The 20,329-nt window shown below is 65.4% G+C and overlaps 1 protein-coding gene across 1 annotated transcript in view; it reads left to right on the top strand.

Moving 5' to 3' along the window:
* Positions 1-20,329, top strand: part of TDRD12 (tudor domain containing 12) — a 31,368-nt gene that overhangs the window by 87 nt on the left and 10,952 nt on the right. The window contains exons 2-7 of the mRNA XM_078883279.1: positions 3,824-4,027; positions 4,500-4,628; positions 6,193-6,310; positions 9,733-9,880; positions 10,904-11,110; positions 12,693-12,783. Of these exons, the coding sequence (XP_078739405.1) occupies positions 3,824-4,027; positions 4,500-4,628; positions 6,193-6,310; positions 9,733-9,880; positions 10,904-11,110; positions 12,693-12,783 (897 nt within the window). The remainder of the gene's footprint in view (positions 1-3,823; positions 4,028-4,499; positions 4,629-6,192; positions 6,311-9,732; positions 9,881-10,903; positions 11,111-12,692; positions 12,784-20,329) is intronic.

Genomic DNA, 20,329 nt, shown 5'->3' with positions numbered 1-20,329 from the left:
GTGCTGCTCGCTCACCCACGCAGTCACCCACGCAGTCACCCACGCTCACCACACGCTCACCACACGCTCACCACACGCTCACCACTCACTCACCACACACTCACCACACGCTCACCACACGCTCACCACACACTCACCAAACGCTCACCACACGCTCACCACACGCTCACCACACACTCACCACACACTCACCACACGCTCACCACACACTCACCACACACTCACCACACGCTCACCACACACTCACCACTCACTCACCACACACTCACCACACACTCACCAAACACTCACCCCACGCTCACCACACACTCACCACACGCTCACCACACACTCACCACACGCTCACCACACACTCACCACACACTCACCCACGCACCCACCCACTCGTTCATCCACCCACTAACCCATCCACCCACTACCCCACTCGTTCATCCACCCACTAACCCATCCACCCACTACCCCACTCATTCATCCACCCACTAACCCATCCACCCAGTCACCCACTCATTCATCCACCCACTAACCCATCCACCATCTAGCCCACTCATTCATCCACCCACTTGATCTCCCCGTGTCTCCCCGTGTCTCCCCGTGTCTCCCCGTATCTCCCCGTGTCTCACCTGATCTCCCGTATCGCCCCGTATATCCCCGCGTCTCCCCGCGTCTCCCCGTATCTCACCTGATCTCACCCTGTCTCTCCTCGTCTCCCCGTGTCTCCCCGTGTCTCCCCGTATCTCCCCGTGTCTCCCCGTGTCTCCCCGCGTCTCCCCGTGTCTCACCCTATCTCCCCGCATCTCCCCGTGTCTCCCCGTGTCTCACCTGATCTCACCCTATCTCCCCGCGTCTCCCCGCGTCTCCCCGCGTCTCCCCGTGTCTCCCCGTGTCTCCCCGCGTCTCCCCGTGTCTCACCCTATCTCCCCGCGTCTCCCCGTGTCTCCCCGTGTCTCACCTGATCTCACCCTATCTCCCCGCATCTCCCTGTGTCTCCCCGTGTCTCCCCGTGTCTCATCTGATCTCACCCTATCTCCCCGCGTCTCCCCGCGTCTCCCCGCGTCTCCCCGCGTCTCCCCGTGTCTCCCCGTGTCTCCCCGTGTCTCCCCGTGTCTCACTCTATCTCCCCGCATCTCCCCGTGTCTCCCCGCGTCTCCCCGCATCTCCCCGCGTCTCCCCGCATCTCCCCGTGTCTCCCCGCATCTCCCCGTGTCTCCCCGCGTCTCCCCGCATCTCCCCGCATCTCCCCGCATCTCCCCGTGTCTCCCCGCGTCTCCCCGCGTCTCCCCGCGTCTCCCCGCGTCTCCCCGCGTCTCCCCGCGTCTCCCCGCGTCTCCCCGTGTCTCCCCGCGTCTCCCCGTGTCTCCCCGCGTCTCCCCGCGTCTCCCCGTGTTTCCCCGCGTCTCCCCGCGTCTCCCCGCGTCTCTCCCCGCGTCTCCCCGCGTCTCCCCGTGTCTCCCCGCGTCTCCCCGCGTCTCCCCGTGTCTCCCCGCGTCTCCCCGCGTCTCCCCGCGTCTCCCCGCGTCTCTCCCCGCGTCTCCCCGCGTCTCCCCGCGTCTCCCCGTGTCTCCCCGCGTCTCCCCGCGTCTCCCCGTGTCTCCCCGCGTCTCTCCCCGCGTCTCCCCGCGTCTCTCCCCGCGTCTCCCCGCGTCTCCCCGCGTCTCCCCGTGTCTCCCCGCGTCTCCCCGCGTCTCCCCGCGTCTCCCCGCGTCTCCCCGCGTCTCTCCCCGCGTCTCCCCGCGTCTCCCCGTGTCTCCCCGCGTCTCCCCGCGTCTCCCCGTGTCTCCCCGCGTCTCCCCGCGTCTCCCCGCGTCTCCCCGCGTCTCTCCCCGCGTCTCCCCGCGTCTCCCCGCGTCTCCCCGCGTCTCCCCGTGTCTCCCCGCGTCTCCCCGCGTCTCCCCGTGTCTCCCCGCGTCTCTCCCCGCGTCTCCCCGCGTCTCTCCCCGCGTCTCCCCGCGTCTCCCCGCGTCTCCCCGCGTCTCCCCGCGTCTCCCCGCGTCTCCCCGCGTCTCCCCGCGTCTCCCCGCGTCTCCCCGCGTCTCCCCGCGTCTCCCCGCGTCTCCCCGCGTCTCCCCGCGTCTCCCCGCGTCTCCCCGCGTCTCCCCGTGTCTCCCCGTGTCTCCCCGCGTCTCCCCGCGTCTCCCCGCGTCTCCCCGCGTCTCCCCGCGTCTCTCCCCGCGTCTCCCCGCGTCTCCCCGTGTCTCCCCGCGTCTCCCCGCGTCTCCCCGTGTCTCCCCGCGTCTCCCCGCGTCTCCCCGCGTCTCCCCGCGTCTCTCCCCGCGTCTCCCCGCGTCTCCCCGCGTCTCCCCGTGTCTCCCCGCGTCTCCCCGCGTCTCCCCGTGTCTCCCCGCGTCTCTCCCCGCGTCTCCCCGCGTCTCTCCCCGCGTCTCCCCGCGTCTCCCCGTGTCTCCCCGCGTCTCCCCGCGTCTCCCCGCGTCTCCCCGCGTCTCCCCGCGTCTCCCCGCGTCTCTCCCCGCGTCTCCCCGCGTCTCCCCGCGTCTCCCCGCGTCTCCCCGCGTCTCCCCGCGTCTCCCCGCGTCTCCCCGCGTCTCCCCGCGTCTCTCCCCGCGTCTCCCCGCGTCTCCCCGCGTCTCCCCGCGTCTCCCCGCGTCTCCCCGCGTCTCCCCGCGTCTCCCCGCGTCTCCCCGCGTCTCCCCGCGTCTCCCCGCGTCTCCCCGCGTCTCCCCGCGTCTCCCCGCGTCTCCCCGCGTCTCCCCGCGTCTCCCCGCGTCTCCCCGTGTCTCCCCGCGTCTCCCCGCGTCTCCCCGCGTCTCCCCGCGTCTCTCCCCGCGTCTCCCCGCGTCTCCCCGCGTCTCCCCGCGTCTCCCCGCGTCTCCCCGCGTCTCCCCGCGTCTCCCCGCGTCTCTCCCCGCGTCTCCCCGCGTCTCCCCGCGTCTCCCCGTGTCTCCCCGCGTCTCCCCGCGTCTCCCCGTGTCTCCCCGCGTCTCTCCCCGCGTCTCCCCGCGTCTCTCCCCGCGTCTCCCCGCGTCTCCCCGCGTCTCCCCGTGTCTCCCCGCGTCTCCCCGCGTCTCTCCCCGCGTCTCCCCGCGTCTCTCCCCGCGTCTCCCCGCGTCTCCCCGCGTCTCCCCGCGTCTCTCCCCGCGTCTCCCCGCGTCTCTCCCCGCGTCTCCCCGCGTCTCCCCGCGTCTCCCCGCGTCTCCCCGCGTCTCCCCGCGTCTCCCCGCGTCTCCCCGCGTCTCTCCCCGCGTCTCCCCGCGTCTCCCCGCGTCTCTCCCCGCGTCTCCCCGCGTCTCCCCGCGTCTCCCCGCGTCTCCCCGCGTCTCCCCGTGTCTCCCCGCGTCTCCCCGCGTCTCTCCCCGCGTCTCCCCGCGTCTCCCCGCGTCTCCCCGCGTCTCCCCGCGTCTCCCCGTGTCTCCCCGCGTCTCCCCGCGTCTCCCCGCGTCTCCCCGCGTCTCTCCCCGCGTCTCCCCGCGTCTCCCCGCGTCTCCCCGTGTCTCCCCGCGTCTCCCCGCGTCTCCCCGTGTCTCCCCGCGTCTCTCCCCGCGTCTCACCCTAGTCTCTCCCCGCGTCTCCCCGCGTCTCCCCGCGTCTCTCCCCGCGTCTCCCCGCGTCTCTCCCCGCGTCTCCCCGCGTCTCCCCGCGTCTCTCCCCGCGTCCCCCCGCGTCTCCCCGCGTCTCCCCGCGTCTCCCCGCGTCTCCCCGTGTCTCACCCTATCTCCCCGCATCTCCCCGCGTCTCCCCGCGTCTCCCCGCGTCTCTCCCCGCGTCTCCCCGCGTCTCCCCGCGTCTCCCCGCGTCTCTCCCCGCGTCTCCCCGCGTCTCACCCGATCCCCCCGCGTCTCCCCTCCTCGCCCCCCCGCCCGCTACCTAGACGGGCGAGGTGGTCCGTGCGTTCCGCGAGGCGGTGTCTGCGCGTGTGCGGGGCTCCCCCCCGCCCCCCTCGCCGCAGTCCCTGCTTGCGCTGTGCGCCCGATGGACCCCGGCGCTGCTGCCGCTGGCGCTCGCCCTGGGCACGGACCGCTGCGTGCTGCTGCGCGGAGGCATCGAGGCCTCCGTCTACGGGGGAGTGCGACACGTGAGACCCCCACCACCACCTCCATCCCCCCCTGCCTCCTCCACCTTCGCCTCCACCCTCACCCCCACCTCCTCCATCCCCACCTCCACCCTCACCCCCACCTCCTCCATCCCCACCTCCACCCTCACCCCCACCTCCATCCCCTCACCCCCCCCCACCTCCACCCCCACCTCCATCCCCTCCACGCCCCCCCCACCCTCACCCCCACCTCCCCCCCTCCCTGTGTCTCTGTGTGTCTCCACCCTGCGTCTCCGTGTCTCTGTGTGTCTCCTCCCTGCGTCTCCGTGTCTCTGTGTGTCTCCACCCTGTGTCTCCGTGTCTCTGTGTGTCTCCTCCCTGTGTCTCCGTGTCTCTGTGTGTCTCCTCCCTGTGTCTCCGTGTCTCTGTGTGTCTCCCTGTCTCTGTGTGTCTCCCTGTCTCTGTGTGTCTCCGTGTCTCTGTGTGTCTCCTCCCTGTCTCCGTGTGTCCCCAGGTTGTGCACGTGTGCAGAGCTGGCCAGGCGATCTTCACGCTGCTCACTCTGTTGGGTCCGGACTCGGAACGACGTCGCAAGATCGTCGTCTTCGTCGACTCGGAGACGCACGCTGAGCAACTTCACGCGGTGTGTGTCCCCGTGTCTCCCCGTGTCTCCCCGTGTCTCCCATGCGTGTCTTCGTGTCTCCCCGTGTCTTTCCCGTGTCTCTCCCGTGTGTACCTGTGTCTCCCCGTGTCTCCCCGTGTCTCCCATGCGTGTCTTCGTGTCTCCCCGTGTTTTTCCCGTGTCTCTCCCGTGTGTACCTGTGTCTCCCCGTGTCTCTCCCGTGTGTACCCGTGTCTCCCCTTGTGTACCCGTGTGTCCCCGTGTCTCTCCGTGTCTCCCCGTGTCTCTCCGTGTCTCCCCGTGTCTCTCTCGTGTCTCCCCGTGTCTCTCACGTGTCTCCCCGTGTCTCCCCGTGTCTCCCCCGTGTCTCTCCCGTGTGTACCTGTGTCTCCCCGTGTCTCCCCGTGTCTCCCCGTGTCGCTCACGTGTCTCCCCGTGTCTCTCACGTGTCTCCCCGTGTCTCTCACGTGTCTCCCTGTGTCTCCCCGTGTCTCTCACGTGTCTCCCCGTGTCTCCCTGTGTCTCCCCGTGTCTCTCCCGTGTCTCTCCCGTGTCTTTCCCCGTGACTCCCCATGTCTCTGTCCCCATGTCTCTGTCACCGTGTCTCCCCGTGTCTCTGTCACCGTGTCTCTGTCACCATGTCTCCTTGAGTCTCCCCGTGTCTCTGTCCCCATGTCTCTGTCACCGTGTCTCCCCGTGTCTCTGTCACCGTGTCTCCTTGAGTCTCCCTGTGTCTTTCCCCGTCTCTCTGTCCCCATGTCTCCCCGTGTCTCTGTCCCCGTGTCTCCCCGTTTCTCTGTCACTGAGTCTCCCCGTGTCTCTCCCGTGTCTCCCCGTGTCTCTCACGTGTCTCTGTCACCGTGTCTCCTTGAGTCTCCCTGTGTCTTTCCCCGTCTCTCTGTCCCCATGTCTCTGTCCCCATGTCTCTCCGTGTCTCTTTCACCGTGTTTCCTTGAGTCTCCCCGTGTCTTTCCCTGTGTCTCTGTCCCCATGTCTCCCCGTGTCTCTGTCCCCGTGTCTCCCCGTTTCTCTGTCACTGAGTCTCCCCGTGTCTTTCCCCGTATCTCTGTCACCTTGTCTCTGTCCCCATGTCTCTCCGTGTCTCTTTCACCGTGTCTCCTTGAGTCTCTGTCACCATGTCTCTGTCCCCATGTCTCCCCGTTTCTCTGTCACCGTGTCTCCTTGAGTCTCCCCGTGTCTTTCCCCGTGTCTCTGTCACCTTGTCTCTGTCCCCATGTCTCCCTGTGTCTCTGTCCCCATGTCTCTCCGTGTCTCTTTCACCGTGTCTCCTTGAGTCTCTGTCACCATGTCTCTGTCCCCATGTCTCCCCGTGTCTCTGTCCCCATGTCTCTGTCCCCGTGTCTCCTTGAGTCTCCGTGTGTCTTTCCCCATGTCTCTGTCCCCATGTCTCCCCGTGTCTCTGTTCCCGTGTCTCCCCGTGTCTCTGTCCCCGTGTTTCCTCGTGTCTCTGTCCCCGTGTCTCTGTCACCGTGTCTCCCCGTGTCTCTGTCCCCGTGTTTCCTCGTGTCTCTGTCCCCGTGTCTCTGTCCCCATGTCTTCCCGTGTCTCCCCCGTGTCTGTGTAGATGTTGATGCAGGGGGGCTGTTTGTCGCTGGGCTGCTCGGTGCCCAATCCGGAGGTGGTGGATGCTGTGCGTCGCCAGTGGGACATGGACGGAGACCTCCAGCACCCACGTGTCCTCGGTGAGACACGGGGGCGGAGACACGGGGGGGAGAGACACGGTGGGGGAGACACGGTGGGGGAGACAGACACGGGGGAGTGGAGACACAGGGGTGGAGACACGGGGGGGGGTGGAGACACGGGGGCGGAGACACGGGGGTGGAGACACGGTGGGGGAGACACGGTGGGGGAGACAGACACGGGGGAGTGGAGACACAGGGGTGGAGACATGGGGGGGGGTGGAGACACGGGGGCGGAGACACGGGGGTGGAGACACGGTGGGGGAGACACGGTGGGGGAGACAGACACGGGGGAGTGGAGACACAGGGGTGGAGACACGGGGGGGGGGGTGGAGACACGGGGGCGGAGACACGGGGGTGGAGACACGGGGGTGGAGACACGGGGGTGGAGACACGGGGGTGGAGACACGGGGGTGGAGACACGGGAGCGGAGACACGGGGGCGGAGACACGGGCGGAGACACGGGGGGCGGAGACACGGGGGGCGGAGACACGGGGGCGGAGACACGGGGCGGAGACACGGGAGTGGAGACACGGGAGTGGAGACACGGGAGTGGAGACACGGGGGTGGAGGCACGGGGGTGGAGACACGGGGGTGGAGACACGGGGGTGGAGACACGGGGGTGGAGACACGGGAGTGGAGACACGGGGGTGGAGACACGTGGGTGGAGACACGGGGGTGGAGACACGGGAGTGGAGACACGGGGGTGGAGACACGGGGGTGGAGACACGGGAGTGGAGACACGGGGGTGGAGACACGGGGGTGGAGACACGGGGGTGGAGACACGGGAGTGGAGACACGGGGGTGGAGACACGGGGGTGGAGACACGGGGGGCGGAGACACGGGGGGCGGAGACACGGGGGGCGGAGACACGGGGGCGGAGACACGGGGGCGGAGACACGGGGGCGGAGACACGGGGCGGAGACACGGGAGTGGAGACACGGGAGTGGAGACACGGGGGTGGAGACACGGGGGTGGAGACACGGGGGTGGAGACACGGGGGGCGGAGACACGGGGGGCGGAGACACGGGGGTGGAGACACGGGGGTGGAGACACGGGAGTGGAGACACGGGGGTGGAGACACGGGGGTGGAGACACGGGAGTGGAGACACGGGGGTGGAGACACGGGAGTGGAGACACGGGGGTGGAGACACGGGGGTGGAGACACGGGGGTGGAGACACGGGGGTGGAGACACGGGGGTGGAGACACGGGAGTGGAGACACGGGGGGCGGAGACACGGGGGGCGGAGACACGGGAGTGGAGACACGGGGGTGGAGACACGGGGGTGGAGACACGGGAGTGGAGACACGGGGGTGGAGACACGGGGGTGGAGACACGGGAGTGGAGACACGGGAGTGGAGACACGGGGGTGGAGACACGGGGGTGGAGACACGGGGGTGGAGACACGGGAGTGGAGACACGGGGGTGGAGACACGGGGGTGGAGACACGGGGGGCGGAGACACGGGGGGCGGAGACACGGGGGGCGGAGACACGGGGGTGGAGACACGGGGGTGGAGACACGGGGGTGGAGACACGGGAGTGGAGACACGGGGGGCGGAGACACGGGGGGCGGAGACACGGGGGGCGGAGACACGGGGGTGGAGACACGGGGGTGGAGACACGGGAGTGGAGACACGGGGGTGGAGACACGGGGGGCGGAGACACGGGGGGCGGAGACACGGGGGTGGAGACACGGGGGTGGAGACACGGGAGTGGAGACACGGGGGTGGAGACACGGGGGTGGAGACACGGGGGTGGAGACACGGGGGTGGAGACACGGGGGTGGAGACACGGGGGTGGAGACACGGGGGTGGAGACACGGGGGTGGAGACACGGGGGTGGAGACACGGGGGTGGAGACACGGGGGGCGGAGACACGGGGGGCGGAGACACGGGGGCGGAGACACGGGGGCGGAGACACGAGGCGGAGACACGGGGGTGGAGACACGGGAGTGGAGACACGTGGGTGGAGACACGGGAGTGGAGACACGGGGGTGGAGACACGGGGGTGGAGACACGGGGGTGGAGACACGGGAGTGGAGACACGGGGGTGGAGACACGGGGGTGGAGACACGGGGGTGGAGACACGGGGGTGGAGACACGGGGGTGGAGACACGGGAGTGGAGACACGGGGGTGGAGACACGGGGGTGGAGACACGGGGGGCGGAGACACGGGGGGCGGAGACACGGGGGCGGAGACACGGGGGCGGAGACACGGGGGCGGAGACACGGGGGCGGAGACACGGGGGCGGAGACACGGGGGCGGAGACACGGGAGCGGAGACACGGGGGCGGAGACACGGGGGTGGAGACACGGGGGTGGAGACACGGGGGTGGAGACACGGGGGTGGAGACACGGGGGTGGAGACACGGGGGGCGGAGACACGGGGGGCGGAGACACGGGGGCGGAGACACGGGGGCGGAGACACGAGGCGGAGACACGGGAGTGGAGACACGGGGGTGGAGACACGGGGGTGGAGACACGGGGGTGGAGACACGGGGGTGGAGACACGGGGGGCGGAGACACGGGGGGCGGAGACACGGGAGTGGAGACACGGGGGTGGAGACACGGGGGCGGAGACACGGGGGCGGAGACACGGGGGCGGAGACACGGGGGCGGAGACACGGGGGGCGGAGACACGGGGGCGGAGACACGGGGGCGGAGACACGGGGGGCGGAGACACGGGGGGCGGAGACACGGGGGCGGAGACACGGGGGCGGAGACACGGGGCGGAGACACGGGAGTGGAGACACGGGGGTGGAGACACGGGGGTGGAGACACGGGGGTGGAGACACGGGGGTGGAGACACGGGAGTGGAGACACGGGGGTGGAGACACGGGGGTGGAGACACGGGGGTGGAGACACGGGGGTGGAGACACGGGGGTGGAGACACGGGAGTGGAGACACGGGGGTGGAGACACGGGGGTGGAGACACGGGGGTGGAGACACGGGGGTGGAGACACGGGAGTGGAGACACGGGGGTGGAGACACGGGGGTGGAGACACGGGGGTGGAGACACGGGGGGGTGCGGAGACACGGGGGTGGAAACACGGGAGTGGAGACACGGGGGGTGGAGACGGGGGGCGCAGACACGTCTGCTGCTGTATATGTGCAGTCTGCGTCTCTCTCATCATCACGGTGGCTATGAGATGTTGACTACCTCGCCTGGTCTACAGTCTGTGTGTCTCTCTCATCATCACGGTGGCTATGAGATGTTGACTACCTCGCCTGGTCTACAGTCTGTGTGTCTCTCTCATCATCATCACGGTGGCTAGGAGATGTTGACTACCTCGCCTGGTCTACAGTCTGTGTGTCTCTCATCATCATCATCATCACGGTGGCTATGAGATGTTGACTACCTCGCCTGGTCTACAGTCTGTGCGTCTCGTGTGTGCGTGGGTTGTGTCCTCGTCTGTCTGAGCAGTGACCACGGACGCGTGCTCTCGTCTGCTGGACGTGCAAGACGCCACCTGCGTAGTCCATTACCACTTCCCAGAATCCCCGGCGGTGCTGGGCGCGCGCCTCTGCTGCCTCCGGCGCTCCTTTGGCCATCCCCTGCAACCCGAGGCACGGCCTGCTCGCTCGCTCGCCCGCACGCTCACCCGCTCGCCCGCTCACCCATCCGCTCGATCGCCCGCTCGGTCGCTCGCCCGCTCACCCATCCGCTCGCCCGCACGCTCACCCGCTCGCTCGGTTCGCTCGCCCGCTCACCCATCCGCTCGCCCGCACGCCCGCTCACCCATCTGCTCAATCGCTCGATCGTCTGCTCACCCGCTCAGTCGCTCGCCCGCTCACCCATCCGCTCGCTTGCTTGATCGCTCGCTCACTCGGTCGCTCGCCCCGCTCACCCATCCGCTCAATCGCTCGATTGCCCGTTCACCTCCGCTCGCTCAGTCGCTCGCACCGCTCACCCATCCGCCCGCTCACCCATCCGCCCGCTCACCCATCCGCCCGCTCACCCATCCGCTCACCCGCTCAATCGCTCGTTCGCTCGCCCACCCGCTCACTTGCTCGCCCATCCGCTCACCTGCTCGCTCACCGCCTTGCTTATCCGCTCATTCACCCACACTCACCCACTTGCTCACTCACCCACACTCACCCACTCGCTCAACCACTCAATCACTCGCTCACCCACTCACACACCCACCCACTCACCCACACCCGCTCACCCACCCACCCACCCACTCACCCACACTCACCCACTCACTCACCCACCCACCCACACCCACCCACCCACTCACCCACCCACCCACCCACTCACTCACCCACACTCACCCCCTCACTCACTCACTCGCTCACCCACCCACACACTCACCCACACCCACCCCCTCACTCCCACTCACCCACCCACCCACACTCACCCACCCACTCACCCACCCACCCGCTCACCCACCCACTCACCCACACTTGCTCACCCACCCACCCACCCACTCACTCACACTCACACTCACCCACACACCCACCCACTCACCCACACTCACCCACCCACCCACCCACACTCACCCACCCCCACACCCACCCCCTCACCCACACACTCAACTCACCACCACCACCCTTCCCCCCCAGGCTCCGCGCGGCGGTAACGGCGCTCCTAGGCCGCCAGCCGCCCCCTCGTCGGTGACGCTGGCGGTGGAGGGTGCCGGTGTGCGTGCCGCGCTGCCTCTGCTGGCACTGCTGGAGCGCACCGGATCGCCGGTGCCCGCCCAGATGCGGCGCGCCGCCGCGCGGGATCGCGTCCGCAGGGAGCGCCGCAGAGAGTCGCGCCAACTGTGCCCCAGCCTCGCCAGGGTGGGCGCTTGCGGGTGAGCGTGTGGGTGGGCGTGTGGGTGGGTGGGTGGGTGAGTGGGTGATTGGGTGGGTGGGTGGGTGAGCGAGTGGGTGGGCGTGTGGGTGGGTGAGTTGAGTGGGTGGGTGAGTGGGTGAGCGAGTGGGTGGGCGAGTGGGTGGGTGGGTGAGCGAGTGGGTGGGTGGGTGGGTGGGTGAGCGAGTGGGTGGGTGGGTGGGTTGAGTGGGTGGGTGAGTGGGTGAGTGGGTGGGTGGGTGGGCGAGTGGGTGAGTGGGTGGGTGAGCGAGTGGGTGGGCGTGTGGGTGGGCGTGTGGGTGGGTGAGTTGAGTGGGTGGGTGAGTGGGTGAGCGAGTCGGTGGGTGGGTGGGCGTGTGGGTGAGTGAGCGGGTGGGCGTGTGGGTGGGCGTGCGGGTGGGTGGGTGGGCGTGTGAGCGTGTGGGTGAGCGGGTGGGTGAGCGTGTGGGTGAGTGGGTGGGTGGGCAGGTGAGTGGGCGGGTGAGCGTGTGGGTGAGCGTGTGGGTGAGTGGGTGGGTGGGCGGGTGAGCGTGTGGGTGAGCGGGTGGGTGGGCGGGTGAGCGGGCGGGTGAGCGTGTGGGTGAGCGGGTGGGTGGGCGGGTGAGCGGGCGGGTGAGCGTGTGGGTGAGTGGGTGGGTGGGCAGGTGAGTGGGCGGGTGAGCGTGTGGGTGAGCGTGTGGGTGAGTGGGTGGGTGGGCGGGTGAGCGTGTGGGTGAGCGGGTGGGTGGGCGGGTGAGCGGGCGGGTGAGCGTGTGGGTGAGCGGGTGGGTGGGCGGGTGAGCGGGCGGGTGAGCGGGTGGGTGAGCGTGTGGGTGAGCGTGTGAGTGAGTGAGCGGCTGCGTAACGCTGTGTGGAAGCCAGAGTTTGCAAACGGGTTTTGATTCCTTACCCGTACCCGGCCGCACCAGGGTCGCAAATGGCTACCCGTACCAGGCCGACACATTCTCTACGGAGGGTCTCTGTGTCTTTACGTGTCTCTGTGTGTCTCTGTGTGTCTCTGTGTGTCTCTGTGTATCTGTACGGGTCTCTGTGTATCTCTGTGTGTCTCTGTGTGTCTCTGTGTGTCTCTGTGTGTCTCTCTGTATCTCTCTGTGTCTCTGTGTGTCTCTGTGTGTCTCTGAGTGTCTCTGTGTGTCTCTGTGTGTTTCTGTGTGTCTCTGTGTGTCTCTGTGTCTCTGTGTGTCTCTGTGTATCTGTACGGGTCTCTGTGTGTCTCTGTGTGTCTCTGTGTGTCTCTGTGTGTCTCTGTGTGTCTCTGTGTATCTGTACGGGTCTCTGTGTGTCTCTGTGTGTCTCTGTGTGTCTCTGTGTATCTCTGTGTGTCTCTGTGTGTCTCTGTGTGTCTCTGTGTGTCTCTCTGTATCTCTCTGTGTCTCTGTGTGTCTCTGTGTGTCTCTGAGTGTCTCTGTGTGTCTCTGTGTGTTTCTGTGTGTCTCTGTGTGTCTCTGTGTCTCTGTGTGTCTCTGTGTGTCTCTGTGTGTTTCTGTGTGTCTCTGTGTCTCTGTGTGTCTCTGTGTGTCTCTGTGTGTCTCTGTGTGTCTCTGTGTGTCTCTGTGTGTCTCTGTGTGTCTCTGTGTCTGCAGGCAGGAGCGACTCTGTCAATGGCGACACATTCTCTACGGAGAGCGGCAAGTGAATCGGCCAGCAACCCTACCAGCCGGCACTCGCGTCACGGTGAGGCGCACTCACCACTCGCTCACCACTCACTCGCTCACCGCTCACCACTCACTCGCTCACCACTCACTCGCTCGCCACTCACCACTCGCTCACCACTCACTCGCTCACCGCTCACCACTCACTCGCTCACCACTCACTCGCTCACTCGCTCAACACTCACTCGCTCAACACTCACTCGCTCATCACTCGCTCACCACTTGCTCACCACTCGCTCGCTCACCACTCACTCGCTCGCCACTCACTCGCTCACCACTCACTCGCTCACCACTCACTCGCTCACCACTCACTCACCACTCACTCGCTCACCACTCACTCGCTCGCCGCTCACTCGCCCGCCACTCACTCGCTCACCACTCACTCACCACTCACTCGCTCGCCACTCACTCGCTCACCACTCACTCGCTCACCACTCACTCGCTCACCGCTCACCACTCACTCGCTCGCCACTCACTCGCTCACCACTCACTCGCTCACCACTCACCACTCACTCGCTCACCACTCACTCGCTCACCACTCACTCGCTCAACACTCACTCGCTCACCACTCACTCGCTCACCACTCACTCGCTCACCACTCACCACTCACTCGCTCACCACTCACTCGCTCACCACTCACTCGCTCAACACTCACTCGCTCACCACTCACTCGCTCACCACTTGCTCACCACTCACTCGCTCACCACTCACTCGCTCACCACTCACTCGCTCACTCGCTCAACACTCACTCGCTCACCACTCACTCGCTCACTTCGCTCACCACTTGCTCACCACTCGCTCGCTCACCACTCACTCGCTCACCGCTCACCACTCACTCGCTCGCCACTCACTCGCTCACCACTCACTCGCTCACCACTCACTCGCTCACCGCTCACCACTCACTCGCTCACCACTCACTCGCTCACCACTTGCTCACCACTCACTCGCTCACCACTCACTCGCTCACCACTCACTCGCTCACTCGCTCAACACTCACTCGCTCACCACTCACTCGCTCACTCGCTCACCACTTGCTCGCCACTCACTCGCTCGCCACTCACTCGCTCACCACTCACTCGCTCACCACTCACTCGCTCACCACTCACTCGCTCGCCACTCACTCGCTCACCACTCACTCGCTCGCCACTCACTCGCTCGCCACTCACTCGCTCACCACTCACTCACCACTCACTCGCTCGCCACTCACTCGCTCGCCACTCACTCGCTCACCACTCACTCGCTCGCCACTCACTCGCTCACCACTCACTCGCTCGCCACTCACTCGCTCACCACTCGCTCACCACTCACTCGCTCGCCACTCACTCGCTCGCCACTCACTCGCTCACCACTCACTCGCTCGCCACTCACTCGCTCACCACTCACTCGCTCACCACTCACTCGCTCGCCACTCACTCGCTCGCCACTCACTCGCTCACCACTCACTCGCTCGCCACTCACTCGCTCACCACTCACTCGCTCGCCACTCACTCGCTCACCACTCACTCGCTCACCACTCACTCGCTCGCCACTCACTCGCTCGCCACTCACTCGCTCACCACTCACTCGCTCGCCACTCACTCGCTCGCCACTCACTCGCTCACCACTCACTCACCACTCACTCGCTCGCCACTCACTCGCTCACCACTCACTCGCTCACCACTCACTCGCTCACCACTCACTCGCTCACCACTCACTCACCACTCACTCGCTCGCCACTCACTCACTCACCACTCACTCGCTCGCCACTCACTCGCTCACCACTCACTCGCTCACCACTCACTCGCTCGCCACTCACTCGCTCGCCACTCACTCGCTCACCACTCACTCGCTCACCACTCACTCGCTCGCCACTCACTCACTCACCACTCACTCGCTCACCACTCACTCGCTCACCACTCACTCGCTCGCCACTCACTCGCCACTCACTCGCTCACCACTCACTCGCTCGCCACTCACTCGCTCACCACTCACTCGCTCGCCACTCACTCGCTCACCACTCACTCGCTCGCCACTCACTCGCCACTCACTCGCTCACCACTCACTCGCTCGCCACTCACTCGCTCGCCACTCACTCACTCACCACTCGCCCGCCACTCGCCCGCCACTCACTCGCTCACCACTCACTCGCTCACCACTCACTCGCTCGCCACTCACTCACTCACCACTCGCCCGCCACTCGCCCGCCACTCACTCGCTCACCACTCACTCACCACTCACTCGCTCGCCACTCACTCGCTCACCACTCACTCGCTCACCACTCACTCGCTCGCCACTCACTCGCCCGCCACTCACTCGCTCACCACTCACTCACCACTCACTCGCTCGCCACTCACTCGCTCACCACTCACTCACTCGCCACTCACTCGCTCACCACTCACTCGCTCACTCGCTCACCACTCACTCGCTCACCACTCACTCGCTCACCACTCACTCACTCGCTCACCACTCACTCACTCACCACTCACTCACTCACCGCTCACTCGCTCACCACTCACTCGCTCACCACTCACTCGCTCACCACTCACTCGCTCGCCACTCACTCGCTCACCACTCACTCGCTCACTCGCTCACCACTCACTCGCTCACCACTCACTCACTCACTCGCTCACCACTCGCTCGCTCACCACTCACTCGCTCACCACTCGCTCGCTCACCACTCACTCGCTCGCCACTCACTCGCTCACCACTCACTCGCTCACTCGCTCGCCACTCACCTCGCTCACCACTCACTCGCCCGCCACTCGCTCGCTCACCACTCACTCGCTCGCCACTCACTCGCTCGCCACTCACTCGCCCGCCACTCACTCGCTCACCACTCACTCGCTCGCCACTCACTCGCTCACCACTCGCTCGCTCACCACTCACTCGCTCGCCACTCACTCGCTCGCCACTCACTCGCTCACCACTCACTCGCTCACCACTCACTCGCTCTCCACTCACTCGCTCACCACTCACTCGCTCACCACTCGCTCGCCACTCACTCGCTCACCACTCACTCGCCACTCACTCGCTCGCCACTCACTCGCTCACCACTCACTCGCTCGCCACTCACTCGCTCGCCACTCACTCGCTCACCACTCACTCGCTCACCACTCGCTCGCCACTCACTCGCTCGCCACTCACTCGCTCGCCACTCACTCGCTCACCACTCACTCGCTCACCACTCGCTCGCCACTCACTCGCTCGCCACTCACTCGCTCACCACTCACTCGCTCACCACTCGCTCGCCACTCACTCGCTCACCACTCACTCGCTCACCACTCGCTCGCCACTCACTCGCTCGCCACTCACTCGCTCGCCACTCACTCGCTCACCACTCACTCGCTCACCACTCGCTCGCCACTCACTCGCTCACCACTCACTCGCCACTCACTCGCTCACCACTCACTCGCTCACCACTCACTCGCTCACCACTCACTCGCTCACCACTCACTCGCTCACTCGCTCACCACTCACTCGCTCACCACTCACTCACCACTCACTCGCTCACCACTCACTCGCTCACCACTCACTCGCTCGCCACTCACTCGCTCACCACTCACTCGCTCACCACTCACTCGCTCACCACTCACTCGCTCACCACTCACTCGCTCACCACTCACTCGCTCACCACTCACTCGCTCGCCACTCACTCGCTCACCACTCACTCGCTCACCACTCACTCGCTCACCACTCACTCGCTCACCACTCACTCGCTCACCACTCACTCGCTCACCACTCACTCGCTCACCACTCACTCGCTCGCCACTCACTCGCTCACCACTCACTCACTCGCCACTCGCTCGCCACTCACTCGCTCACCACTCACTCGCTCACCACTCACTCGCTCACCACTCACTCGCTCACCACTCACTCGCTCACTCGCTCACCACTCACTCGCTCACCACTCACTCACCACTCACTCGCTCACCACTCACTCGCTCACCACTCACTCGCTCGCCACTCACTCGCTCACCACTCACTCGCTCACCACTCACTCGCTCACCACTCACTCGCTCGCCACTCACTCGCTCGCCACTCACTCACCACTCACTCGCTCGCCACTCACTCGCTCACCACTCACTCACCACTCACTCGCTCACCACTCACTCACCACTCACTCGCTCACCACTCACTCGCTCACCACTCGCTCACCACTCACTCGCTCACCACTCACTCACCACTCACTCGCTCACCACTCACTCGCTCACCACTCACTCGCTCGCCACTCACTCGCTCACCACTCACTCGCTCACCACTCACTCACTCGCCACTCACTCGCTCACCACTCACTCGCTCGCCACTCACTCACTCACCACTCGCTCGCTCGCCACTCACTCACTCACCACTCACTCGCTCGCCACTCACTCGCTCGCCACTCACTCGCTCGCCACTCACTCACTCACCACTCGCTCACCACTCACTCGCTCGCCACTCGCTCGCCACTCACTCGCTCACCACTCACTCGCTCACCACTCACTCGCTCACCACTCGCTCACCACTCACTCGCTCGCCACTCACTCGCTCACCACTCGCTCACCACTCACTCGCTCGCCACTCACTCGCTCACCACTCGCTCACCACTCACTCGCTCACCACTCACTCGCTCACCACTCGCTCACCACTCACTCGCTCGCCACTCACTCGCTCACCACTCACTCACCACTCACTCGCTCGCCACTCACTCGCTCACCACTCGCTCACCACTCACTCGCTCACCACTCACTCACCACTCACTCGCTCACCACTCACTCGCTCGCCACTCACTCGCTCGCCACTCACTCGCCACTCACTCGCTCACCACTCACTCGCTCGCCACTCACTCGCTCACCACTCACTCGCTCGCCACTCACTCGCTCACCACTCACTCGCTCACCACTCACTCGCTCGCCACTCACTCGCTCACCACTCACTCGCTCACCACTCACTCGCTCGCCACTCACTCGCTCACCACTCACTCGCTCGCCACTCACTCACCACTCACTCGCTCGCCACTCACTCACCACTCACTCACTCACCACTCACTCGCTCGCCACTCACTCGCTCACCACTCACTCGCTCGCCACTCACTCGCTCGCCACTCACTCGCCACTCACTCGCTCACCACTCACTCGCTCGCCACTCACTCGCTCGCCACTCACTCGCTCACCACTCACTCACCACTCACTCGCTCGCCACTCACTCGCCACTCACTCGCTCACCACTCACTCGCTCACCACTCACTCGCTCGCCACTCACTCGCTCGCCACTCACTCGCTCACCACTCACTCACCACTCACTCGCTCACCACTCACTCGCCACTCACTCGCTCGCCACTCACTCGCTCACCACTCACTCGCTCGCCACTCACTCGCTCACCACTCACTCACCACTCACTCGCTCGCCACTCACTCGCCACTCACTCGCTCACCACTCACTCGCTCGCCACTCACTCGCTCACCACTCACTCGCTCACCACTCACTCGCTCGCCACTCACTCACTCACCACTCACTCGCTCACCACTCACTCGCTCACCACTCGCTCACCACTCACTCGCTCACCACTCACTCGCTCACTCGCTCACCACTCACTCGCTCACCACTCACTCGCTCACTCGCTCGCCACTCACTCGCTCACCACTCGCTCGCCACTCACTCGCTCACCACTCACTCGCTCACCACTCACTCGCTCACCACTCACTCACTCACCACTCACTCGCTCACTCGCTCACCACTCACTCGCTCACCACTCACTCGCTCACTCGCTCACCACTCACTCGCTCACCACTCACTCGCTCACTCGCTCGCCACTCACTCACTCACCACTCACTCGCTCACCACTCACTCGCCACTCACTCGCTCACCACTCACTCGCTCGCCACTCACTCGCTCACCACTCACTCGCTCGCCACTCACTCGCTCGCCACTCACTCGCTCGCCACTCACTCGCTCACCACTCACTCACCACTCACTCACTCGCCACTCACTCGCTCACCACTCACTCACTCGCCACTCGCTCGCTCACCACTCACTCGCTCGCCACTCACTCGCTCACCACTCACTCGCTCACCACTCACTCGCTCGCCACTCACTCGCTCACCACTCACTCGCTCACCACTCACTCGCTCGCCACTCACTCGCTCGCCACTCACTCGCTCGCCACTCACTCGCTCGCCACTCACTCGCTCGCCACTCACTCGCTCACTCGCTCGCCACTCACTCGCTCGCCACTCACTCACTCACCACTCACTCGCTCACCACTCGCTCACTCACCACTCACTCGCTCGCCACTCACTCGCTCGCCACTCACTCGCTCACCACTCACTCGCTCACCACTCACTCACTCACCACTCACTCGCTCACCACTCACTCGCTCACCACTCACTCGCTCACCACTCACTCGCTCGCCACTCACTCGCTCACCACTCACTCACTCACCACTCACTCGCTCACCACTCACTCGCTCACCACTCACTCGCCGCTCACTCGCTCACCACTCACTCGCTCACCACTCACTCGCTCGCCGCTCACTCGCTCACCACTCACTCGCTCACCACTCACTCGCTCGCCACTCACTCACCACTCACTCGCTCACCACTCACTCGCTCGCCACTCACTCGCTCGCCACTCACTCGCTCGCCACTCACTCGCTCACCACTCACTCGCTCACCACTCACTCGCTCACCACTCACTCGCTCACCACTCACTCGCTCACCACTCACTCGCTCGCCACTCACTCGCTCGCCACTCACTCGCCACTCGCTCACCACTCACTCGCTCACCACTCACTCGCTCACCACTCACTCGCTCACCACTCACTCGCTCCCTCACCACACTGGGCTTTGTGTCTCTGTGCATGTCTCTTGTGTCTCTGTGTCTGAAAGTGCGTATCTGTGTGTCTGTCTGTGTGTGTCTCTGTGTGTGTGTGTGTCTCTGTGTGTGTCTGTCTCTCTGTGTGTCTGTATCTCTTTCTGTCTCTCTGTGTTTCTGTCTCTCTGTGTGTCTGTCTATGTGTGTGTGTCTGTGTGTGTCTGTATCTCTTTCTGTCTCTCTGTGTGTCTGTCTCTCTGTGTATCTCTGTGTGTCTGTCTCTTTGTGTGTTTGTCTCTCTGTGTGTTTGTCTCTCTGTGTGTCTGTATCTCTTTCTGTCTCTCTGTGTCTGTCTGTGTGTGTGTCTGTCTCTCTGTGTTTCTGTCTCTCTGTGTGTTTGTCTCTCTGTGTGTCTGTATCTCTTTCTGTCTCTCTGTGTCTGTCTGTGTGTGTGTCTGTCTCTCTGTGTTTCTGTCTCTCTGTGTGTTTGTCTCTCTGTGTGTCTGTATCTCTTTCTGTCTCTCTGTGTCTGTCTGTGTGTGTGTCTGTCTCTCTGTGTTTCTGTCTCTCTGTGTGTGTCTGTCTCTCTGTGTGTCTCTGTGTCTGTCTCTCTGTCTCTGTGTCTGTCTCTCTGTGTGTCTGTCTCTCTGTGTGTCTGTCTCTGTGTGTGTGTGTCTCTGTGTGTCTCTGTTTTTCTGTGTCTCTACGTGTCTCTGCGTGTGTCTGTGTATCTCTACGGGTCTCTGTGTGTCTCTGTGTGTCTCTGTGTGTCTCTGTGTGTCTCTGTGTGTCTCTGTGTG

Source organism: Lampetra fluviatilis, chromosome 70, assembly GCF_964198595.1.
Source record: "Lampetra fluviatilis chromosome 70, kcLamFluv1.1, whole genome shotgun sequence".
NCBI classification, from domain to species: domain Eukaryota; kingdom Metazoa; phylum Chordata; class Hyperoartia; order Petromyzontiformes; family Petromyzontidae; genus Lampetra; species Lampetra fluviatilis.
This window is presented reverse-complemented; position numbering and strand designations above follow the sequence as displayed.